We start from the raw sequence: 18,385 nt of genomic DNA, 5'->3' as shown, positions 1-18,385 counted from the left end.
TATTATTATTATATGCATAATGTATATTACTTTTATCTATAAAAATCATGATAAATTATATAAAAAAAAAAAAAAAATGAGTTTAATCGACAATTATTGAGTGTTATTTTGGGATTAAATATATTGTTGTTAATTTTTTTTTATCTTTTAAATTGGATTGTCATTGTAATGAAGATGATGAAAAAAAATTTTTAGATTGATTTGATAGGTTTTTTATTGCTCGAAAAAAATTGATATTATTTAAGGTGAAAGATATTTTCATTTGCTGTTTGATGATTGGTAACCAAAGTCACGGTTTTCATCAATATTTAATCTTGATGATGTTATATATTTTTTTATTGGCACTGTATTCATCATATTGTTCTGTAAAAATATATATTTTTTTTTTGTTTGATATTGTAGTTAATGGTATTGTTGAATTTAGTTTATACCTTTTGACAAATTTTACGAGCAATTGATTTTATTTTTTTTGCTTTTAAATTTCGATTTTCACTTGCTTGTACTCTGCATCTTTTTAGAAATATTTAATATTAATTTTTACATTGTTGTAGCATGAAATTAATTTGTCGAAATAAATTTCGATAGATTTATTTACGAGGACTTGAATTGTAACGAAATAAATCACGACAAAATTATTTTTTCTACGAATTTTTTCTACAAAAACAAAATCATGTAAATCGAAATTTTTATTTCGTTTATTTATTTCGACAAATTTATTTTTTCTATTAATAATTATATTTACTTTTTAAATATTTCTTTATCTCGTCTTCGATTTTTATTATTGATATTTGAATAACTACAGTTGCATTGATTAAAATTTTCACAATTTTGTGCCAATAAATCCTTCAATTTGATCAAATCTTTTGATTGTTTTTGAAGAACAGTAATCTCAGAGGAAAAAAAAAACATTATAATAAATAAAAAGCCAAAAAATTAATGATAAAATAAAATATTTATAAAAATAAATACCCTTTTTCGTAGAGAAAGAAGCTGGCTTTTATAACAATGACATTTTTGTTTAAGTCCTAGTTTACCTTGCATTTCTTCCAAAGCTAAATGTAAATCAACAATTTTATTTTCCAACTTATTTATTTTACTATCCTTTTCAGGATTTAATTCAGCTTTAGCTATCGATTGCTGTAAATCAATTTCACGTGTTGATGCATCAATGAGCATTTTTTGACTTTTTTCAAAATCATTTGAAACACGTTTATAATCATCCTCAGTTGTTTTTAACTTTTCTTGAAGTTCATAAAAATTTTTTAATATACTTGACAATGTTTGTGCATAATTATCTTCAATTTTTTGAATTTTTTTTTCAAGTATACAACAGCTATTCTAAATACAATTAACAATTATTCATAATGAAAAATTATTCAACAAAAATGATTAAATAAATGATGATAAAAAATTTACATTAATAAATTGGTAATCAGCTTTTAATTTTGCCAATTCATCTGATTTTTCTTCTAATAATTTACGAGATACAGCTAGTCTTTTTTTGTAATTGAATATCAAGTTTATAAATTCTTTACGTTCATCATTTATTTCTCTGTCTATTATTCCCAGATCACCTTGATGAGCCAGCAGCTCTTTTTTCATATCTGAATTTTCTTCTATAATCTTGGTAAGCTAGAAGACAAAGTATCATTTTAAAATATTTAAAAATTGATCCAACTAAATTTATAATAAAAATACACAACAAGTTCATTTGAATTTCATGATTTTATTATTTATTTACAATTGGTATTATTTATAACAACAAATGCATTATGTTTTTATGTTAAATTAATTATTTATAATATGTTATATTTCTTGTATATCGTTATTGTTGAACACAGTTGGTGTTTTATTATCACGATGAGAAATTATTGGACTTTTTGATAAGCCTTTTTTTGCATCAACCAAAGCATCTTGCAAATGTCTTATCGTTTGATTTTGTAGTTGACTCTGTGGGATATTAATTTCATTAATTTAATTCACAACAAGGCAGTTTATTTCTTTTTTAAATAAAATATAACTCTTTTTTTTTTAACTTCTTCTTATTGTTTTAAATATTTTACAACAAAAATTAATTGAAATTAAATTAATTAAACAAACCTGTTCTATTAAATGTTTTTTTTCTTCTAGATAATTATTGATAATTCGAACTTGCTCATTAATCTAAAAATATAAATAATATAATTATTAAAAATACATGTTTTAAGTGATGGAAAAAAAATTTAAAATATTTCCAATAAATTACTTGTAAAAAAAAATACTTCAATACAATATTATAATTTTTTTAATTCAAGTTTAAACTACCTTCATTTGCAATCGTTCATCTAAATTTTTAAGTTCCTCTTCAGCTACTTGAATAGAGCTTTTTTGAATACGAATAATCTCTTCTTTATGTTCCAACTGTAAATAAAATAATAAATTAAATTCTACATGAAAAGTGAATTATATATTTCAAAAAAAAAAATAAACAAAAATACTAACAAGTTTGTCTTTTGATGACAACGATTCAACAAGTTGTTCAATTTTCATTTTTTTAACTGGTTTATCATCATCATCATCATCAGCAGCAGCTCGTTCACTCATAGCAATAATATTTTCTAAATTATCCTGCAATCTTGTGTGTGCGTAATCAAGTTCACTCTCAATCTTATCAAGTTTTTTAAATCTATCAGTAAAAATTTTTTCAATTACTCCGTCATTAATTAATACTTGTTTTATCTCAGTTTCTAAAGTGTTTGTGTTTTTATTTACATCATCAAGTAACAAATTAGCATCATTAAACAATGACAATCCTTCAGTCTCTTTTGTAACAAACACATTCAATCTACAATTTATATTATCAATAGTATCAAGAGCTTTTTTTATCAACAACAAAACAGCATTATCTGGTGTATTATTTTTAATTCTATTAAACATTTCAATCATTTCATTTTCAATATCTTTTAAATTTGACTTTTGCAATACTATCATCATTTTGTTTTCCATTTTTTCATCATGATCAGCTTTTAAATTATTAATTAGTTTCTTTATATTATCATTTTTCATATGTATATTATTATTTGTACTTGATAGTAATTTTTTTAATTCAATAAAAACATTATTACGAGATTTTAAACATGATAATATTTCTTCAATTTCATCTTTAATATCTTCAGTTGATGCTTGTACTTCAACAGTGCATAATCGAAATTCAGCCATTAAGCCAAATTGTTCTCTTGTTATTTCTATGTCATTTTCAATAATAATATTTTTATTTTCTCTAACTTCTTGAAGAACATATTCAAATTCAATAATTGATTTTGTTTTTTCAAGACATATACTTGATAATTTATCAATATTTTTTGATAATTTATTTATACTTGTTATAAATTCTTCTGAATCAATCTGTTGATTAAATTTTTTCGTTATTAATCAAGCTAATAAACCATGAAAAACTTGAGGATAAATCATACTCACTTTGTATTTTTCCATGTTATTAAATATTGGATGTATTGTAAAAAATTCTTGTTTTAAATTAAGCAAACAATTACTTTCAGTCTCCATCATGTTTTTTATTTTTTCAAGACTTGAAATAATATTGTCGTTTTTATTTTCATCTATTTTTTTATTATTTGAAGATGAAGATATATCCTAAAATTATTAAACCACAGGTTGGTTAAATTTTAATCAAAATTATAAATTAACAATGGATCTAGGAAATTTATTTATCATCAGGAAGTGGTACATGGTGACAGTGGAAATTTTTTAAATCATTTCTTCATTAAATAATCTTCAATTTTTGTTAATTCACTTATTTCTTTAATTATTTTGTCAGCTTGACGTTTTACTTTTTGTTCTTTTTTTCGATCAACTCGTGATGATTTTTTAATTGACAAAATATCACTAAATTTTATAGGACTTGATAAATCATTCAGCTAAAATAAATGATTAAAAAAAAAAGCAGAAAGATTTGAAATTAATTTGTAAATAAAAAATATTAAAAACTTACTGTTTTATCATTTTTTAGTTGATCACGCATTTTTTTAATTAATTCATCTTGATATTTAAGTTTTTTTGTAACAAGATTATAATTTTCTCCAAGATCAGTAAGTTCATTTTTAAAACGAATATTTGAATCATGTTTTTCAGCAACTTCTACAGCTAGAGCTTCTCGTGTCTCTAAGCTTTCCTAAAATAATATTGTTAAATAGCTCAACTTGATAAAAGTAAAAACAAAAAATTAAATTACCTTTTCCAGTTTATTTAATTGATCAGTTAATTCTTGTATGATCCTTGTTTTATCTTCAATTTTAAACTTGAGACAATCAACATCTTCAATGGAATTTTCATTACTCTTGTCTTTGTTTAATTCACTACCCACGAGTTCCAACATTTGTATGATCTACGCAATCTTCATGATAACAACCACGTAATAATAAAAAAAAAGCTAATTAATAAATAAATATCTTACATCATCATCAGAGCCATCGACTTCCTGACGTTTGTTCAACTTGTCCCTGAGTAATTCAAATTTACTTTTATAAATTTGAATTTTTTCCTCCTTGTTTTGTATTATTTTATTAAGATCAGCAATTCGATGATGTAGCTCCATTTGATATCTACCAAAAACATCAAAATCAATCATAAAAAAAAGACAAATAAATACATATTTTTAAATATATACTTACTCAATTTTATCAACATTATCATCATCTCCCCCGCCCTAATAAATAAACAAATAAACTCGTGTTATACTTTTTTTTTTTGTTTTTTATATAAATAATAATTATTATATCAAAAAATAAATAAATATAAATTAATTTATGTTAAAGAGGACTTTGAGAATTTGAATTTGAATGAATAGTATATTCACTTTGACAATCACATCTTGATGGTACAGATGGTGTTAATGAATTTACAATTTTATTATCAACTTCAAGTATTATACGAAGTTGTTTATTACTAGGTTTTTGATATTTTTTTACCTGTCCAGATGTCCATCTATAAAAAACAAATAAAATTCATTAATTATTATTGATAAATCATGGTAAATTAGCAAATTATAATAATCAATTACTCATTTGGAATTGGAATGTCATTTTTGTTGATTGAAAAGAAATCAATTCCCTCTAAATTCCAATGATTTTTTGTCGAAATTCTTTCCAACAGTTGAATCAATCCTCTGATATCAGAATTTAAATATTCAATATTATTTTTTAGAGTCTGTTCTTCTTGTTCTAGATAATTAATTCTCTGGGCAAGATCATTGAGTGTCTGTTGAAACAAATTAATTAACATGTAAGCAACAAAATAAAGTGTATTTGAAATAATAAATTTATTACGTCTTGTGATGGTTTGCCAATTTGTGTCATGCTGTTTGATAATATACCAGATGTTTCTTGTAATTTATGCTCCAATACTTTGACTCTTGAACAAGCTGCATCTTCCAACTCTTTGACTGTCTTAACAAGCATTGTATTTTGTTCATCAAGATCTCTAATCCATTCAGTCATTATTTTTATTTTTAATTCTGATGATTTATCATCATGTTTATCAATATTTTTTATTCTAGCTTTGTATAGTTCACGAAATTCATCGAGGATTTCAAGACCTGATATTTCACCACATGGTAAACCAGTTTTATTGATGACAACTGGACAACCATCAACAACATCATTTGTTGATGTTGTTGTTGTTGTTGTTGATGATGCACCACAATCTCCTATAAATTCATTACACTGCATTTTTGTTTGGTTTTGTTTTTTAAATTATTGTTAGATGTTTATGTTGATTTTATAGTCAAAATATTTTTGTTTATTGTTTATTTTTAATGTAAATAAAAGTGACACTATTTTTTATCTGTCAAAGTAAAACCTTGCCCAATTGCTCCAGTTTTTGGAGCAAAAAAAAAATCAAATAATTGATAGTTTGTGAAATTGATAAAGAGGGCACTATAAAAATTGATGACAACTGCAAAAAATATGATCGCCCAAACAGGGACTTGAACCCTGGACCCTCAGATTAAAAGTCTGATGCTCTACCGACTGAGCTATCTAGGCGGCTATGATTTTCAATGGATTTTAAAATTGGTTCATATTCTTACGGCTAAAAAATTGATGATTTTCAAATTTTACTAAAAAAATTCTAGTTGTTTTTGGTAATTAATTAGTTGGATCGAAAAAAATCTAGATTACGCCACAAATTTATTCTCTATTTTTAGGTTAGATGGTCATAATTTTGTGTGATATTGTCATTAAAAAAATTGTAAAAAACGTGTCAACAATTTAAAATTAATTTAACTGTTTAATAAACAATGGAGAATTTGAAACTTGTTGCAAATTCCCAGGACCTTCCTCTAGGTATAATTTTTAATGATTTTTGCAAAAAATAATATGTCGAAATGTTTTATATAACAATTAATTTATTTTTATAGGTGCTTTGATAGTCAGTGAATTAATAAATTCATCAAAAAAAGTTAAAATAACTATTGAGCTTATTAAAGAATGGAAAAAGCCAACGAATATTGAGTTATCTAATGATAAAGAGATCCTTTCTGATTGGGAAACATCTGTAGCTCGTATATTGTCACAACAACTTGCTCCAGAACTTGCTGGGGGTGATAGTCGTCTAGAAAAATGTCGAGTTAACAGTTGGATAAGCTTCTCAAATGGACAATTAGCCAACAAGGAACTGAGTGAAGATGATCTTGAATTTTTAAATAAAACTTTGTCAACAATAACTTATCTTGTTGGTGAACGATTGACTCTTGCTGATATTTACGTATTTTTGAAAATTAATAAAATGGAAATTAATGAAAAATATGATCATATTAAACGTTGGTCCAAGCAAGTATTTTCACTTCCTGAAGTGAAAAAATATATTGGTGCATCATCGACTGAAAAAAATAATCAAACAAAAAAACCAGCTGTTACAAAAAAAGATGGTCCAGGAAAAAAAGAACAAGGACAATTTATTGAACTACCTGGTGCTGAAATGGGAAAAGTAATTGTTCGTTTTCCACCAGAAGCAAGTGGTTATCTTCATATTGGACATGCCAAAGCAGCTCTATTAAATCAGCACTATGCTCAAGCATACAAAGGAAAGCTTATAATGAGATTTGATGATACAAATCCAGCAAAAGAAAATGTTGAATTTGAACAAGCTATTTTAGAAGACTTGAAACTTCTTGAAATAAAGCCAGATCGTTTTACTCATTCATCAGATTACTTTGAATTAATGTTGGAGTATTGTGAAAAATTAATAACAGAAGGAAAAGCATATGCTGATGATACACCAGCTGATATTATGAGAGATCAACGTGAAAAAAAAGAACCATCAGCAAATAGAGATAATTCAGTTGATAAAAATATCAAAATGTGGAATGAAATGAAAGCTGGAAGTGAAAAAGGACAACAATGTTGTATTAGAGCTAAAATGTTTTATGATTCATTGAATGGTGCTATGAGAGATCCAACAATATACAGATGTAAACCAGAACCACATCCAAGAACTGGCACAAAATATAATGTATATCCAACATATGATTTTGCATGTCCAATTGTTGATAGTATTGAGGGTGTAACATTGACACTAAGAACAACTGAGTATTTAGACAGAGATGATCAATTTTATTGGTTTATTGATGCACTTGGTTTACGTCGTCCTCATATCTGGGCATACTCAAGACTCAACATGACAAATACTGTATTATCTAAAAGAAAATTAACTTGGTTTGTCAATGAGGGACTTGTTGATGGCTGGGATGATCCACGTTTTCCAACTGTACGTGGAATAGTACGTCGTGGAATGACTGTTGAGGGGCTTAAACAATTTATCATTGCTCAAGGTAGCTCAAGATCTGTTGTATTTATGGAATGGGATAAAATATGGGCATTCAATAAAAAAGTCATTGATCCAATTGCCATTAGATACACTGCATTGAATAACAATGAATTAGTTCCTGTTAAAATTGATGGAGCAAGTGAAGATACTTTGACTGTACAAAATCATCCAAAAGATCCATCAATTGGTACTAAAAAAATTAAAGTTGGAGCCAATATTCTCATTGAACGAACAGACGCTGAAACACTTGTTGAAGGAAATAATGCAACTTTTGTTCATTGGGGAAATATTCTTATTCAAAAAATCAACAAAAAAAATGGTGTTATTACGAGTGTTGATGGTAAATTAAATTTAGAAAATAAAGATTATAAAAATACAGTTAAATTAACTTGGTTAATTGATGATCGAAGTGATAAATCATCAAGTGATAAATCAGTACCATGTTATGCTGTTTACTTTGATCATATTATTAGTAAAGGTGTTCTTGGTAAAGATGATGACTTTAAAGATTTTGTTGGTAAAGAAACAAGGAAAGAGGTCAAATTGATGGGTGAAAGTGAATTGACTAGAGTCAAGAAAGGTGAAATAATTCAACTTCAAAGAAAAGGATTTTTCCGTTGTGATGTACCATATATGCCAGCAAGTGGATTTACATCTTGTGAACAGCCACTTGTATTGTTCCATATTCCAGATGGACATTCAACAGCATCAGCAGCTCCAAAAAAAACTGAAACTAAAAAATCAGTTACATCAGTAAGCAAGGTATATATATTTTATTTATCATTTTATTATTTATTATTTTTATTTGTAATACGTGTGTATATGTTTTCCCCATTGATTACATCAAGTTGTAGTGGGAGAAAAGAATGTTATCCCTACCTTTTTTCATCAACGTCATCAGTCACGTTTAATATCAACCATCTGTTTTGTATTAATTAATTTATTAATTGCTTTTTTTGTTTAATATTTAAGGACTCTTCACCAAGTGGTTCATCTGCTGATGAATTGTCATCAAAAATTGCTGCTCAAGGCGAAAAAATAAGACAATTAAAAGCAGACAAAGCTGAAAAAGCTGTCATAACTCCTGAAGTTAATTTGTTGCTTAAATTAAAGAGTGATTACAAGTCAGCCACTGGCCAAGAGTGGAAAGCATCTCCAGTTACAGCAAGTTCTAATAATTCAGCTGATGATATTTTATCAAAAATTGCTGATCAAGGTGAGAAAGTGAGACAATTAAAAAGTGCCAAAGCTGATAAAGCAACTGTAACAGAAGCAGTTGCAGTTCTTTTAAAATTAAAAGATGAATATAAAAAAGTCACTGGTCAAGAGTGGAAGCCAACAGCAGTAAAAAAAGAGACACCATCATCAACAACAAGTGAAAAACAAGTGGTCTCATCAAACAATCAAGCTTCTAGTGTAGAAAGTGATTTATCAAAAAAAATTGAGACACAAGGTAATAAAGTTAGAGAGCTAAAAAGTGCCAAAGCTGATAAAGCAACTGTAACAGAGGCAGTTGGAGTTCTTCTAAAATTAAAAGAAGATTATAAAAAAGTCACTGGTCAAGAGTGGAAGACACCAGCAGTTAAAAAAGAGACACCATCATCAACAAGTGAAAAACAAATGGCTTCATCAAACAACCAAGCATCTGGTCTTGATAATGATTTGTCAAAAAAAATTGAGACTCAAGGTAATAAAGTTAGAGAGCTAAAAAGTGCAAAAGCTGATAAAGCAACAGTAACAGAGGCAGTTGGAGTTCTTTTGAAATTAAAAGAAGAATATAAAAAAGCCAATGGTCAAGAGTGGAAGTCACCAACAGTTAAACAAGAGACACCATTATCAACAAGTGAAAAACAAATGGATTCATCAAACAACCAAGCATCTAGTCTTGATAATGATTTGTCAAAAAAAATTGAGACTCAAGGAAATAAAGTTAGAAAGCTAAAAAGTGCCAAAGCTGATAAGGCAACTGTAACAGAGGCAGTTGGAGTTCTTCTAAAATTAAAAGAAGATTATAAAAAAGCCACTGGTCAAGAGTGGAAGCCAACAAATGCTGCTGCAACTACAGACGCCAAGTCAAGTAACAGTAACAGTAACACCAAAGCCAAGACATCTGAAAAGCAACAACAAAAAAAAGAAAAACCAAAAGTACAAGCTGAAAAAAAAGATGATAGCTCCAAAACCGGAACAAGATTAGGTCTTGAAGCTAGAAAATTAGAGGATTTATCAAATTGGTATTCACAAGTTATTGTTAAAGGTGAAATGATTGAATATTATGATGTTTCTGGATGTTATATTCTTCGTCCATGGAGTTATTCAATTTGGGATATAATAGAAGACTTTTTCGATGGTGAAATAAAAAAGCTGGGTGTTGAAAATTGTTCTTTTCCAATGTTTGTAAGTAAAAGTGCTTTAGAAAGAGAAAAAGATCATATTGATGATTTTGCACCAGAAGTTGCATGGGTAACTAAATCTGGTGATTCTGATTTGGCTGAACCAATTGCAATTAGACCAACATCTGAGACTGTCATGTATCCATCATATGCTAAATGGCTTAAATCATATAGGGATCTTCCATTAAAATTAAATCAATGGAACAGTGTTGTAAGATGGGAATTTAAACATCCACAACCATTCCTTAGAACACGTGAATTTCTTTGGCAAGAAGGTCACACGGCATTCTTAACAAAACAAGAAGCTGATGAAGAAGTACTACAAATTCTTGAACTTTATGCTAGAATTTATGAAGAATATCTTGCAATACCAGTTGTACGTGGTAGAAAAAGTGAAAAAGAAAAATTTGCTGGTGGTGATTATACAACAACTGTTGAAGCATTTATATCAGCAAGTGGTAGAGCAATACAAGGTGCAACAAGTCATCATCTTGGTCAAAATTTTTCAAAAATGTTTGGTATACAAGTTGAAGGAGCTGAAGAAGGCAGTGGAAAATCATATGTCTATCAAAATTCTTGGGGTATTACAACAAGAACAATTGGTGTCATGGTTATGGTCCATGGTGATGATAAAGGTCTAGTGTTACCACCAAAAGTTGCTAAGGTTCAAGCAATTATTGTTCCATGTGGAATAACAGCAACAACATCACCAGAACAAAGAACAAAATTAATGAATGAATGTAAGAAACTTGAAAATGAATTAAAAAAAGATAATAAACTTAAAGTTGACGGTGATTATCGTGATAATTATAGTCCAGGATGGAAATTCAATCATTGGGAATTAAAAGGTGTTCCAATAAGAGTTGAACTTGGTTTTAAAGATTTAGAAAAAAACCAAGTTACTCTTGTTAGACGTGACAATGGCGAAAAATTAACAGCCAATAGAATAAATATTCTTGATACAATTTTACAAACTCTTGATAATATACAAGCCAGTATGCTTGCCAAAGCAACCAGTGAATTAAATCAACACATCATACAAACAAATGAATGGACAGAATTTTGTAAAAAACTTGATGAAAAGAATTTATTACTTTCACCATTCTGCGGTGAAATAAGCTGTGAAGATAAAATCAAAGCTGAGAGTACTAGAGAAGAGAGTGATGCTGGTGCACCATCAATGGGAGCAAAAACTCTTTGTATACCATTTGAACAACCTAACATTGATATCAATGGAATCAAATGTGTTCATCCAGATTGCAAAAATAAAGCTAAATACTTTACTCTTTTCGGTAGAAGTTATTAATGCTTTTTCTTTTTTTTTTTCTATCAAAAACACTTGTTTAAAAAAATAAGTAAATAAAAATTATAATTTTCATTAAAAGATAAATGTTTTTTCTTTTATTTATTTACCTTTAATATTTTAATCAATAATTTCTCTGTTTAAATATTAAAATGTATTTGTTTTTTTATCTTTCACTCATATCAAAATAGTTTATTCAACAAATGTGTTAATATTACGTTGTCAGTTGATGCACTTGAATGATAATTAATAATTTTTAAAATTATCTAATTAATAATTTTTAAAATGAAAAATACTCTTGACATTGACTAATGTATCTAAACATTGAATTAATTTATAAATTATAAATATGAATTTTCTAAAGGTGGATATGACTTCAATGTGATTTCGAAATTTGTCGGACTTGCGCAAAACATTTTTGTTGAAAAAAAAAAAAAAAATATATCCGCACCACATTCTCAAATCTCAAGACTTAACTAAATAGAGTTAGGTTAGGTGTCATTTAGCAACCTGCAACCGATCAACGCGTGGTGTTGTTCAGTGTTGTTTTTCATAAAAAAAAGTTTGTTAATAATTAACATATATAATAAAAACAATGAGAAGATTATCAGAAGAACAAACAAAATTAGTTTTTGAAAAACTAACAAAATAGTAAGTGACAAGAGATTTAAAATTGCTTATTTGTTCTTCATAATTTTGTTCATGTGTTTTTATTTTTTTTTATTTGTAGCATTGGTGAAAATGTTAAATTGTTGATTGATCGAGCAGATGGAAATTATTGTTTCCGTGAAAGAAAAGGTCGTGTATATTATGTAGCTGAAAAAAATCTAGGTTTAGCTTTGACAATTGCCCCAGATCATTTAATGAGTTTTGGTACATGTTTTGGTAAATTTACCAAGTCTGGGAAATTCAGACTGCACATAACAGCTCTTCAATATTTAGCTCCATATGCCCAGGTAAAATATTTATTTACATCACTCCACCAGCAACAAAATAATCAATCTATAATTTTGTTTTAATTCTTTATTTTATTAAATTTTATTTGTTGGATATTTTTTAGCACAAAATATGGTTAAAATCATCAGCAGAACAACAATTTTTATATGGACATCATGTTGCTAAAGCTGGTCTAGGTAAAATCACTGAAAATACAGCACAATATCAAGGAGTTGTTGTGTACTCCATGAATGACATTCCAATTGTAAGACTTGTTTATTATTTTATTTTCTAAAAATTAAATGAAACTTGTTGTTTATTGTTGATTTAATTATTACAGGGTTTTGGTGTTGCTGCAAAAAGCACATCAGATTGTAAACAAGCTGATCCAATGTCAACAATTTGCTTTCATGAAGCTGATATAGGAGAATACATTAGATCAGAAGATACACTTTTATAAAAAAATTAATTTTAATAATAGGTATATTTTAATTATATGGAAAGAGTGGCTTAAAATAATCAAGAGTAAATTATTTTCTTGATTGACAAACAAATGGTACACATTTACAGTCAGCTTGATAAAATAATTAAATCCTGGTACCATTTTTTTGTCAACCAGGACAATAATTTACCCTTGATATTTTTGTATTTTATTTCATGAAAATCAAGTAAATTATTGACCTGATTAACAAATATATTTAGTAACAACAATAAATTAAATTAAAATTTCGAATCAATATATATTTTTCTTGTTTTTTTTTCTTTAAAAAATTAATACATTTATTTCAATTAAAATTCATTTATTTATTTATTTTTTTAGCTATTATATTATTAACATTTTCATTTTCATTTTCTTTTCATTTCAAAAAATCAATGAGACAAGTTAAACTTTAAACATTTCAATTATAAAAAAATATCAATTAATTCAATTTCATCATTTTTTTTTTTATTTAATTTAATACTATATTTGTCAGCTATAAAATTATAAAAATATTTAAAAAAAATGAAAATTCATTCATCTTTTAGCCACTAAATTAATACTATCGGTTTTATCCTGACTAGTAAAAGTAGTTGCACTTGATATTGATAAACTTGATTTACTACTGTAATTAGAACATTGAATATTTGGTGTTGATGTTCTTGCTTTCATGAGTACACCACGTTCAGTACTTTTATTTGCTTCTTGAATTGATATAGATGACACATCACTAAAATCAGGTAAACCATATGTATGTTTTTTATTTTTATTTGTTGTTGTTGTTCCCATTAATGACAACTTTTGTGATACATCAGTTTTAATATCAGAATTTGATGATGAACTAAGTGCATAAGCTTCACGTGTTTTTCTTAATGTTGTTAATGCCCAATTAATACCACATTTTTGTAGATGTTCTTCAATTCCTTCAGATGACGTTGCTAAAAATGTTTCAGTTGATGTTGGTGTTGAATAAATTTCTGATATTCCTGATAACTCAGAAAAACTTGTTGAACTACTTGACGTTATTTTTTCATTCATTTTTAAACGTTTTTCATAATTTATCAATAATGATTTAGATGCTTTTTGTATACTATTAATTTGTCTAAATTCTTTGTTAACTTGTTCATATAAATAATTTTTAATTTCATTTGATTTATGAATTTTTTTAGGTGACATTGCTTTTTCAATTTCTGTACTTTTATTATTTTCACGTTCGTTTGATGATGATGAAGATTTTTTAGATTGTACATTTTTAACTGGACTTGAAATATTAACTTGACTACGATTAATCAATGTACCAGATGTATCAAATTCTAATATTGTTGATAATTCACGAGGTGGTGATATCATATCTGCTCTAAATTGTAAATTACTTATTGGTGGTCTTGTTTTATTACAACTTGAAATTTTACATATATCAAGTTTTTGTATTTCTTGATTATTCATTGAGCTATCTGATTCAGGCGATAATATTATTCTTCTTTTTTCATTTTTACTTTGTTCTAATATTTCTTTTGATAATTTTTCAACAATGTCATCCTGATTATGTTGAGTCATTGGATTTTTATTGGGCTTTGAATCAAATGGTTTAAAACGATTTAAATCAAGTTTAACAAATTCATCACTTACAACTTTTGGTTTTGTTTTTTTAACACCACCAGCATCATCATTATCATCATTGTCATCATCAACATCAATAACTTCATCAACAACATTAACATTATTGACAATTCTTGGTGATTTTAATGTTGTTGAATTTTTAGATATTTTTCTTGCATTACCAGTCATTATTTTTTGTGAATCAGATAATGTTTTAGCAAGTTGTGTATGAATAACTTCAATACTATCAACTAATTGTTGTACACAATATAAATCACTACGAGGTGGACGTGGTGGTGGCATTTGCATTAATATTGTATCATCACTTGGTGCTAATAATGAATAATCCATTATTTGATTTTCATCACGTACATTTTTTATACGAGCATTCAATGAAGCTATTCTTTCTTTACAAACATTTTGAAGTTCATCATATCTTTTTAATGTATCTGGATCACTATTCATTCTAGGTCTATCAATATTTTTATTTAAATTATGATGAATATATCGACAAGTTGGATTATCACAAGTACATGTATTACGATAATTTTTTTCAACACCATCAACATCATCATCATTATTACTTTGTAATTTTTTATTATCAACAATAATTTTTTTTTTAATATTATATTTTGATGGCTTTTTATCATCTTCAAATCTTAATGATCTTCCAATTCTTAAATAATTTGGTTTATTTGATGGAATTCTAAGTGTTCTTGGTGATGGAGTTTCTGGTGTTGATACAGGACTTATATTTTGTAATCTTCTGTTATTATTATTCATTGGTGAATCTAATAATTGAAGTATTGGTGTTATATTATTGTCATTGTTATTTGTAAATGATGCACCTGGTCTTGTTGCTGGTAAACTTGCATATGAAGTTGATGTATCAGATGTATAACTATTTTTAATTATTGATTCTTTTGGAGCTGACATTTTTTTATTTAAATATTGTTGTTGTTGTTGTTGCTGCTGATGTTGATTGACAGCTGAATTATTAAAACTCATATCAGTATTTGTATCTACATAGTGATGCTTATCATTAGATTTTTTATTATCAACTGTTTTTAATTTTTTAACTTTCTCACGTTTTCTAGGACTTGTTGTTCTTGATACTGGAGCTGATGATGAATTTTTTTGTACTGGAGAACCAGCTTTACTTGTTGGTAATGATTTAATTTCTGTCTTATCTGCATAATCATTTTTATTTTTTCTTATTGGACCTGTATCATTACTACTACTGCTGCTGTTACTATCACCATGTCTAATAATTGTTACAACTGGTTCAATATATTTTAATGTATCTGATTTTCTTGATGTTTCAATTTCATCAATTTTATTATTATTTTCTTTATTGTCATCAGATGGTTTTATAATTTCAACTTGTATATTTTTATCTTCAACTTTATTTTTAACTACATCATTTTCTTTTGATTTTTTTGTTTTATCATTATTTATTATTTTAATAACTTCAATTTCTTGTGTTATATCTTTTTGTTTTTCATTTGTCGTTGTTGATGAATTTTGAAATAATGGTGTTGTACTTGAGCTTAATATATTATCTGGTAAATCTGTACCATATTCTTTGAGTAATAATTTTTTTTGTTTTTCAATTCTTTGTAACATTTTTAATATTTGTTCATCACGAGTTATATCAGTATAATCTTGTTCATCTGTATCTGAATTAACATGTGATGATTTTTCATGATCACTTGATTGAATTGTTATTATTCTTTCAACAAGTGGAACATTACGTGAACTATCTGTGATATTATCAAATGCTCTATTCATTTTTTGTTGTTTAATTTCTTGCATATCTTTTTTTCTACTTTGAATTTTATCATGTTTATTTTGTTTTGTTGATGATAATAAAGAAGCTGCTTTTAATTTTCTTTCTTCACGTGATAAATGATCTAAATTTTCCATCAAGTTTTGATAATCATTACGTACTTGTTCACGTAATAATGCACTTTGACCACGTGATTGTGTTTTTATTCGTTGATTTGATTTTTTATTAAATTCATTTGATTGTGTCAACTCAGTTGTGCATGATTTTCTTGCAATTTCATTTGCATTTGGTTCATTTGTCATGTCAATTCTTTCAGCAAGTTCTGTTGAACTTTTGTACACATTTCGTTGTCCAGTAAAATGATTATACATATGAATTTCGTCATTAACTGAACTTGTAGGTTTTTTTTTCTTTTCAGCAACTCTATCATCAACTACAATTTCATAATTAGAAGAAGAAGAACCATTTGTCATTGAATTTATACTTTTATCAGTTGATGTATCTTGTCTATAATCTCCAGGATTATACCTCGTCGTTGTTTGAGTTGTTTTTTCAGAATTTAAATTCACCAATAACACAGGATTTTTTGTTTTAACACCATCCAGTTTTTTATCTGGACTTTTATTATCAACTGTAGATGGTACTTGATGATCATCATCATCAAATTCTTTTCTTTGACTATGTGATACCTTATTTTTACGATAAGTAGTTGAAACTTTTATTGTTGGTTTTGATATTACTCTAACTGGTGATTTTTTACTAATACTTCTTTTCGATGCATTTTTTTTTGGTGATAATTTTTTACTTGTTTCGTCATTTAAGCTGGAAATTAATTCATCATTTTGTACATCAGTATGTTTTTTTTTTGGAGATGAATTTGTAGATAAACTTGCTATCATAGAAGATCTTATATTTTCTACATTTCGTACTTGACGAAGACGTTCCTGTTGCACAGCAATAGGATCATTTATCTAAACAAAAATTATTCAACAGCATTAGTCATGAAAACAAGGTTTATTTATTTATTAAATTACTAGACAAATTAATTGAATTATTATTTAATTTACCTGTGATGATTCTTTTAATCTTTGACTTGCAATTTTTCCACGTTCTACAGCAACAGTATGATTTGAATTTTTTTTAATGTCAAGAATTTCATCAACATCAGCTGAATTATGTTCTAATTGTGATGCTGCTGTGTTATGAGCTAGTCCAATATCTCGAATATCATTTTCATATTTTTGCTGTATTTCCATAATTTTTTGTGTATGTAAACAATTTAATGGTGAATTTTTATTATTTTCATAACGATTTAATTCACTTTTTGCTATATTTTTTGCTCTCTCCAAAAGCTTTGATGACATGTCTTTTGATTGTTGTCGAACCTGATGAAATAAAACAATTTTTATTTACACTCTATCAACTATGAAAAATAAACATCAGTATGAAAATAATTTTTGCCATTTAATAAATAATTAAAATACCTGTGCTAAACGTAATCTTTTTCTTCGTTCACGTTCATTTTTTTTGATCTGTTCAAAGTCAGATAAAACTATTTTTTTTTTAATACAAACAGGATTTCCCGTAACGGTTACATTAATTGACATGATTATTAATATTTTTTAAAAACACTTTTTAAATCAAGTTATTAAATTTTTAATATTTCAACAACTAATGACATAAATTACTATTAAAATTGTAATTTAAAAAAATATATGATAAAACGACAAATGTATTTTAACAAAATTTGTTTATATTAATTAAACTTGTTTATGTTTTTGTATAAAATATTATACTCCAAAAAAATGAGAAGCAAAGATAACAACAACTTGCAACTGCTCTCTCTCTCTTTTTCTCTCTCAACAAACAAAAAAAAAAATACAGAGAGAGAGAGTCAACTGTGTAAATGAAGGGTAGTTTCCACCAGTCAATTTTCAAGTACATTTCTCACTAGAAAATAGAAATAACTAGAATTTCTATTGAGAAAAATTTTTTTTATTATTTCTGTTATATTGTTTTAATTATTTACACTTAATTAAAATAATTAATATACATTTAAATTACATAAA

General features: G+C 26.7%; 4 protein-coding genes and 1 non-coding gene across 5 annotated transcripts; 2 read left to right on the top strand and 3 right to left on the bottom strand.

Annotated features, from left to right (window-relative positions):
- Positions 1 to 1,710: 1,710 nt before the first annotated feature.
- On the bottom strand, positions 1,711 to 5,922 carry LOC122856561 (uncharacterized protein PFB0145c-like). Its single transcript, XM_044158241.1, has 12 exons — positions 5,322 to 5,922; positions 5,057 to 5,253; positions 4,809 to 4,980; positions 4,668 to 4,702; positions 4,451 to 4,598; positions 4,229 to 4,381; positions 4,007 to 4,168; positions 3,457 to 3,621; positions 2,482 to 3,384; positions 2,305 to 2,400; positions 2,101 to 2,163; positions 1,711 to 1,950 (listed from the first exon to the last, which is right to left on the bottom strand). The coding sequence occupies exons 1-12, from the start codon at positions 5,721 to 5,723 to the stop codon at positions 1,807 to 1,809; spliced, it is 2,640 nt and encodes an 879-aa protein (XP_044014176.1). The 5' UTR covers positions 5,724 to 5,922; the 3' UTR covers positions 1,711 to 1,806.
- A 43-nt stretch (positions 5,923 to 5,965) lies between these two features.
- Trnak-uuu lies at positions 5,966 to 6,038 on the bottom strand. Its single transcript has one exon. It is a non-coding gene; the product is annotated as a tRNA-Lys (tRNA).
- Positions 6,039 to 6,204: 166 nt separating this feature from the next.
- LOC122858439 (bifunctional glutamate/proline--tRNA ligase) lies at positions 6,205 to 11,601 on the top strand. Its single transcript, XM_044161335.1, has 3 exons — positions 6,205 to 6,338; positions 6,413 to 8,583; positions 8,794 to 11,601. Exons 1-3 carry the CDS (start codon positions 6,293 to 6,295, stop codon positions 11,515 to 11,517), a joined length of 4,941 nt encoding a protein of 1,646 aa, XP_044017270.1. The 5' UTR covers positions 6,205 to 6,292; the 3' UTR covers positions 11,518 to 11,601.
- Positions 11,602 to 11,996: 395 nt separating this feature from the next.
- On the top strand, positions 11,997 to 13,191 carry LOC122858451 (60S ribosome subunit biogenesis protein NIP7 homolog). Its single transcript, XM_044161357.1, has 4 exons — positions 11,997 to 12,165; positions 12,245 to 12,470; positions 12,575 to 12,715; positions 12,791 to 13,191. The coding sequence occupies exons 1-4, from the start codon at positions 12,110 to 12,112 to the stop codon at positions 12,908 to 12,910; spliced, it is 543 nt and encodes a 180-aa protein (XP_044017292.1). The 5' UTR covers positions 11,997 to 12,109; the 3' UTR covers positions 12,911 to 13,191.
- Positions 13,192 to 13,425: 234 nt separating this feature from the next.
- Positions 13,426 to 17,989, bottom strand: LOC122856560 (uncharacterized protein DDB_G0287625). The gene is made up of 4 exons (XM_044158240.1): positions 17,801 to 17,989; positions 17,384 to 17,701; positions 15,965 to 17,287; positions 13,426 to 15,916 (listed from the first exon to the last, which is right to left on the bottom strand). Exons 1-4 carry the CDS (start codon positions 17,921 to 17,923, stop codon positions 13,466 to 13,468), a joined length of 4,215 nt encoding a protein of 1,404 aa, XP_044014175.1. The 5' UTR covers positions 17,924 to 17,989; the 3' UTR covers positions 13,426 to 13,465.
- Positions 17,990 to 18,385: the final 396 nt, after the last annotated feature.

Source organism: Aphidius gifuensis, linkage group LG5, assembly GCF_014905175.1.
Source record: "Aphidius gifuensis isolate YNYX2018 linkage group LG5, ASM1490517v1, whole genome shotgun sequence".
Lineage (NCBI taxonomy): Eukaryota > Metazoa > Arthropoda > Insecta > Hymenoptera > Braconidae > Aphidius > Aphidius gifuensis.
Note: the sequence above shows the minus strand (reverse complement) of the source record. Positions and strands in the feature narration are given on the sequence as shown.

Bases quoted from the DNA above. Each gene is read 5' to 3' on its own strand.
- LOC122856561 (XM_044158241.1), bottom strand. From the start codon at position 5,723: ATGCAGTGTAATGAATTTATAGGAGATTGTGGTGCATCATCAACAACA. The intron at 4,382-4,450 runs GTAAGATATTTA...AAGATTGCGTAG, and splicing joins TCGATGGCTCTGATGATGAT to ATCATACAAATGTTGGAACT. The intron at 4,169-4,228 runs GTAATTTAATTT...ATATTATTTTAG, and splicing joins AATTAAATAAACTGGAAAAG to GAAAGCTTAGAGACACGAGA.
- LOC122856560 (XM_044158240.1), bottom strand. From the start codon at position 17,923: ATGTCAATTAATGTAACCGTTACGGGAAATCCTGTTTGTATTAAAAAA. The intron at 17,288-17,383 runs GTAAATTAAATA...ATTTTTGTTTAG, and splicing joins GATTAAAAGAATCATCACAG to ATAAATGATCCTATTGCTGT. The intron at 15,917-15,964 runs AAATCAAAAGAA...GAAGATAAAAAT, and splicing joins TAAATAATGATAAAACAAAA to ATACAAGTTGAAATTATAAA.
- LOC122858451 (XM_044161357.1), top strand. From the start codon at position 12,110: ATGAGAAGATTATCAGAAGAACAAACAAAATTAGTTTTTGAAAAACTA. The intron at 12,166-12,244 runs GTAAGTGACAAG...TTTTATTTGTAG, and splicing joins TTTGAAAAACTAACAAAATA to CATTGGTGAAAATGTTAAAT. The intron at 12,716-12,790 runs GTAAGACTTGTT...TAATTATTACAG, and splicing joins CCATGAATGACATTCCAATT to GGTTTTGGTGTTGCTGCAAA.
- LOC122858439 (XM_044161335.1), top strand. From the start codon at position 6,293: ATGGAGAATTTGAAACTTGTTGCAAATTCCCAGGACCTTCCTCTAG. The intron at 6,339-6,412 runs GTATAATTTTTA...TTATTTTTATAG, and splicing joins TTCCCAGGACCTTCCTCTAG to GTGCTTTGATAGTCAGTGAA. The intron at 8,584-8,793 runs GTATATATATTT...TTAATATTTAAG, and splicing joins CAGTTACATCAGTAAGCAAG to GACTCTTCACCAAGTGGTTC.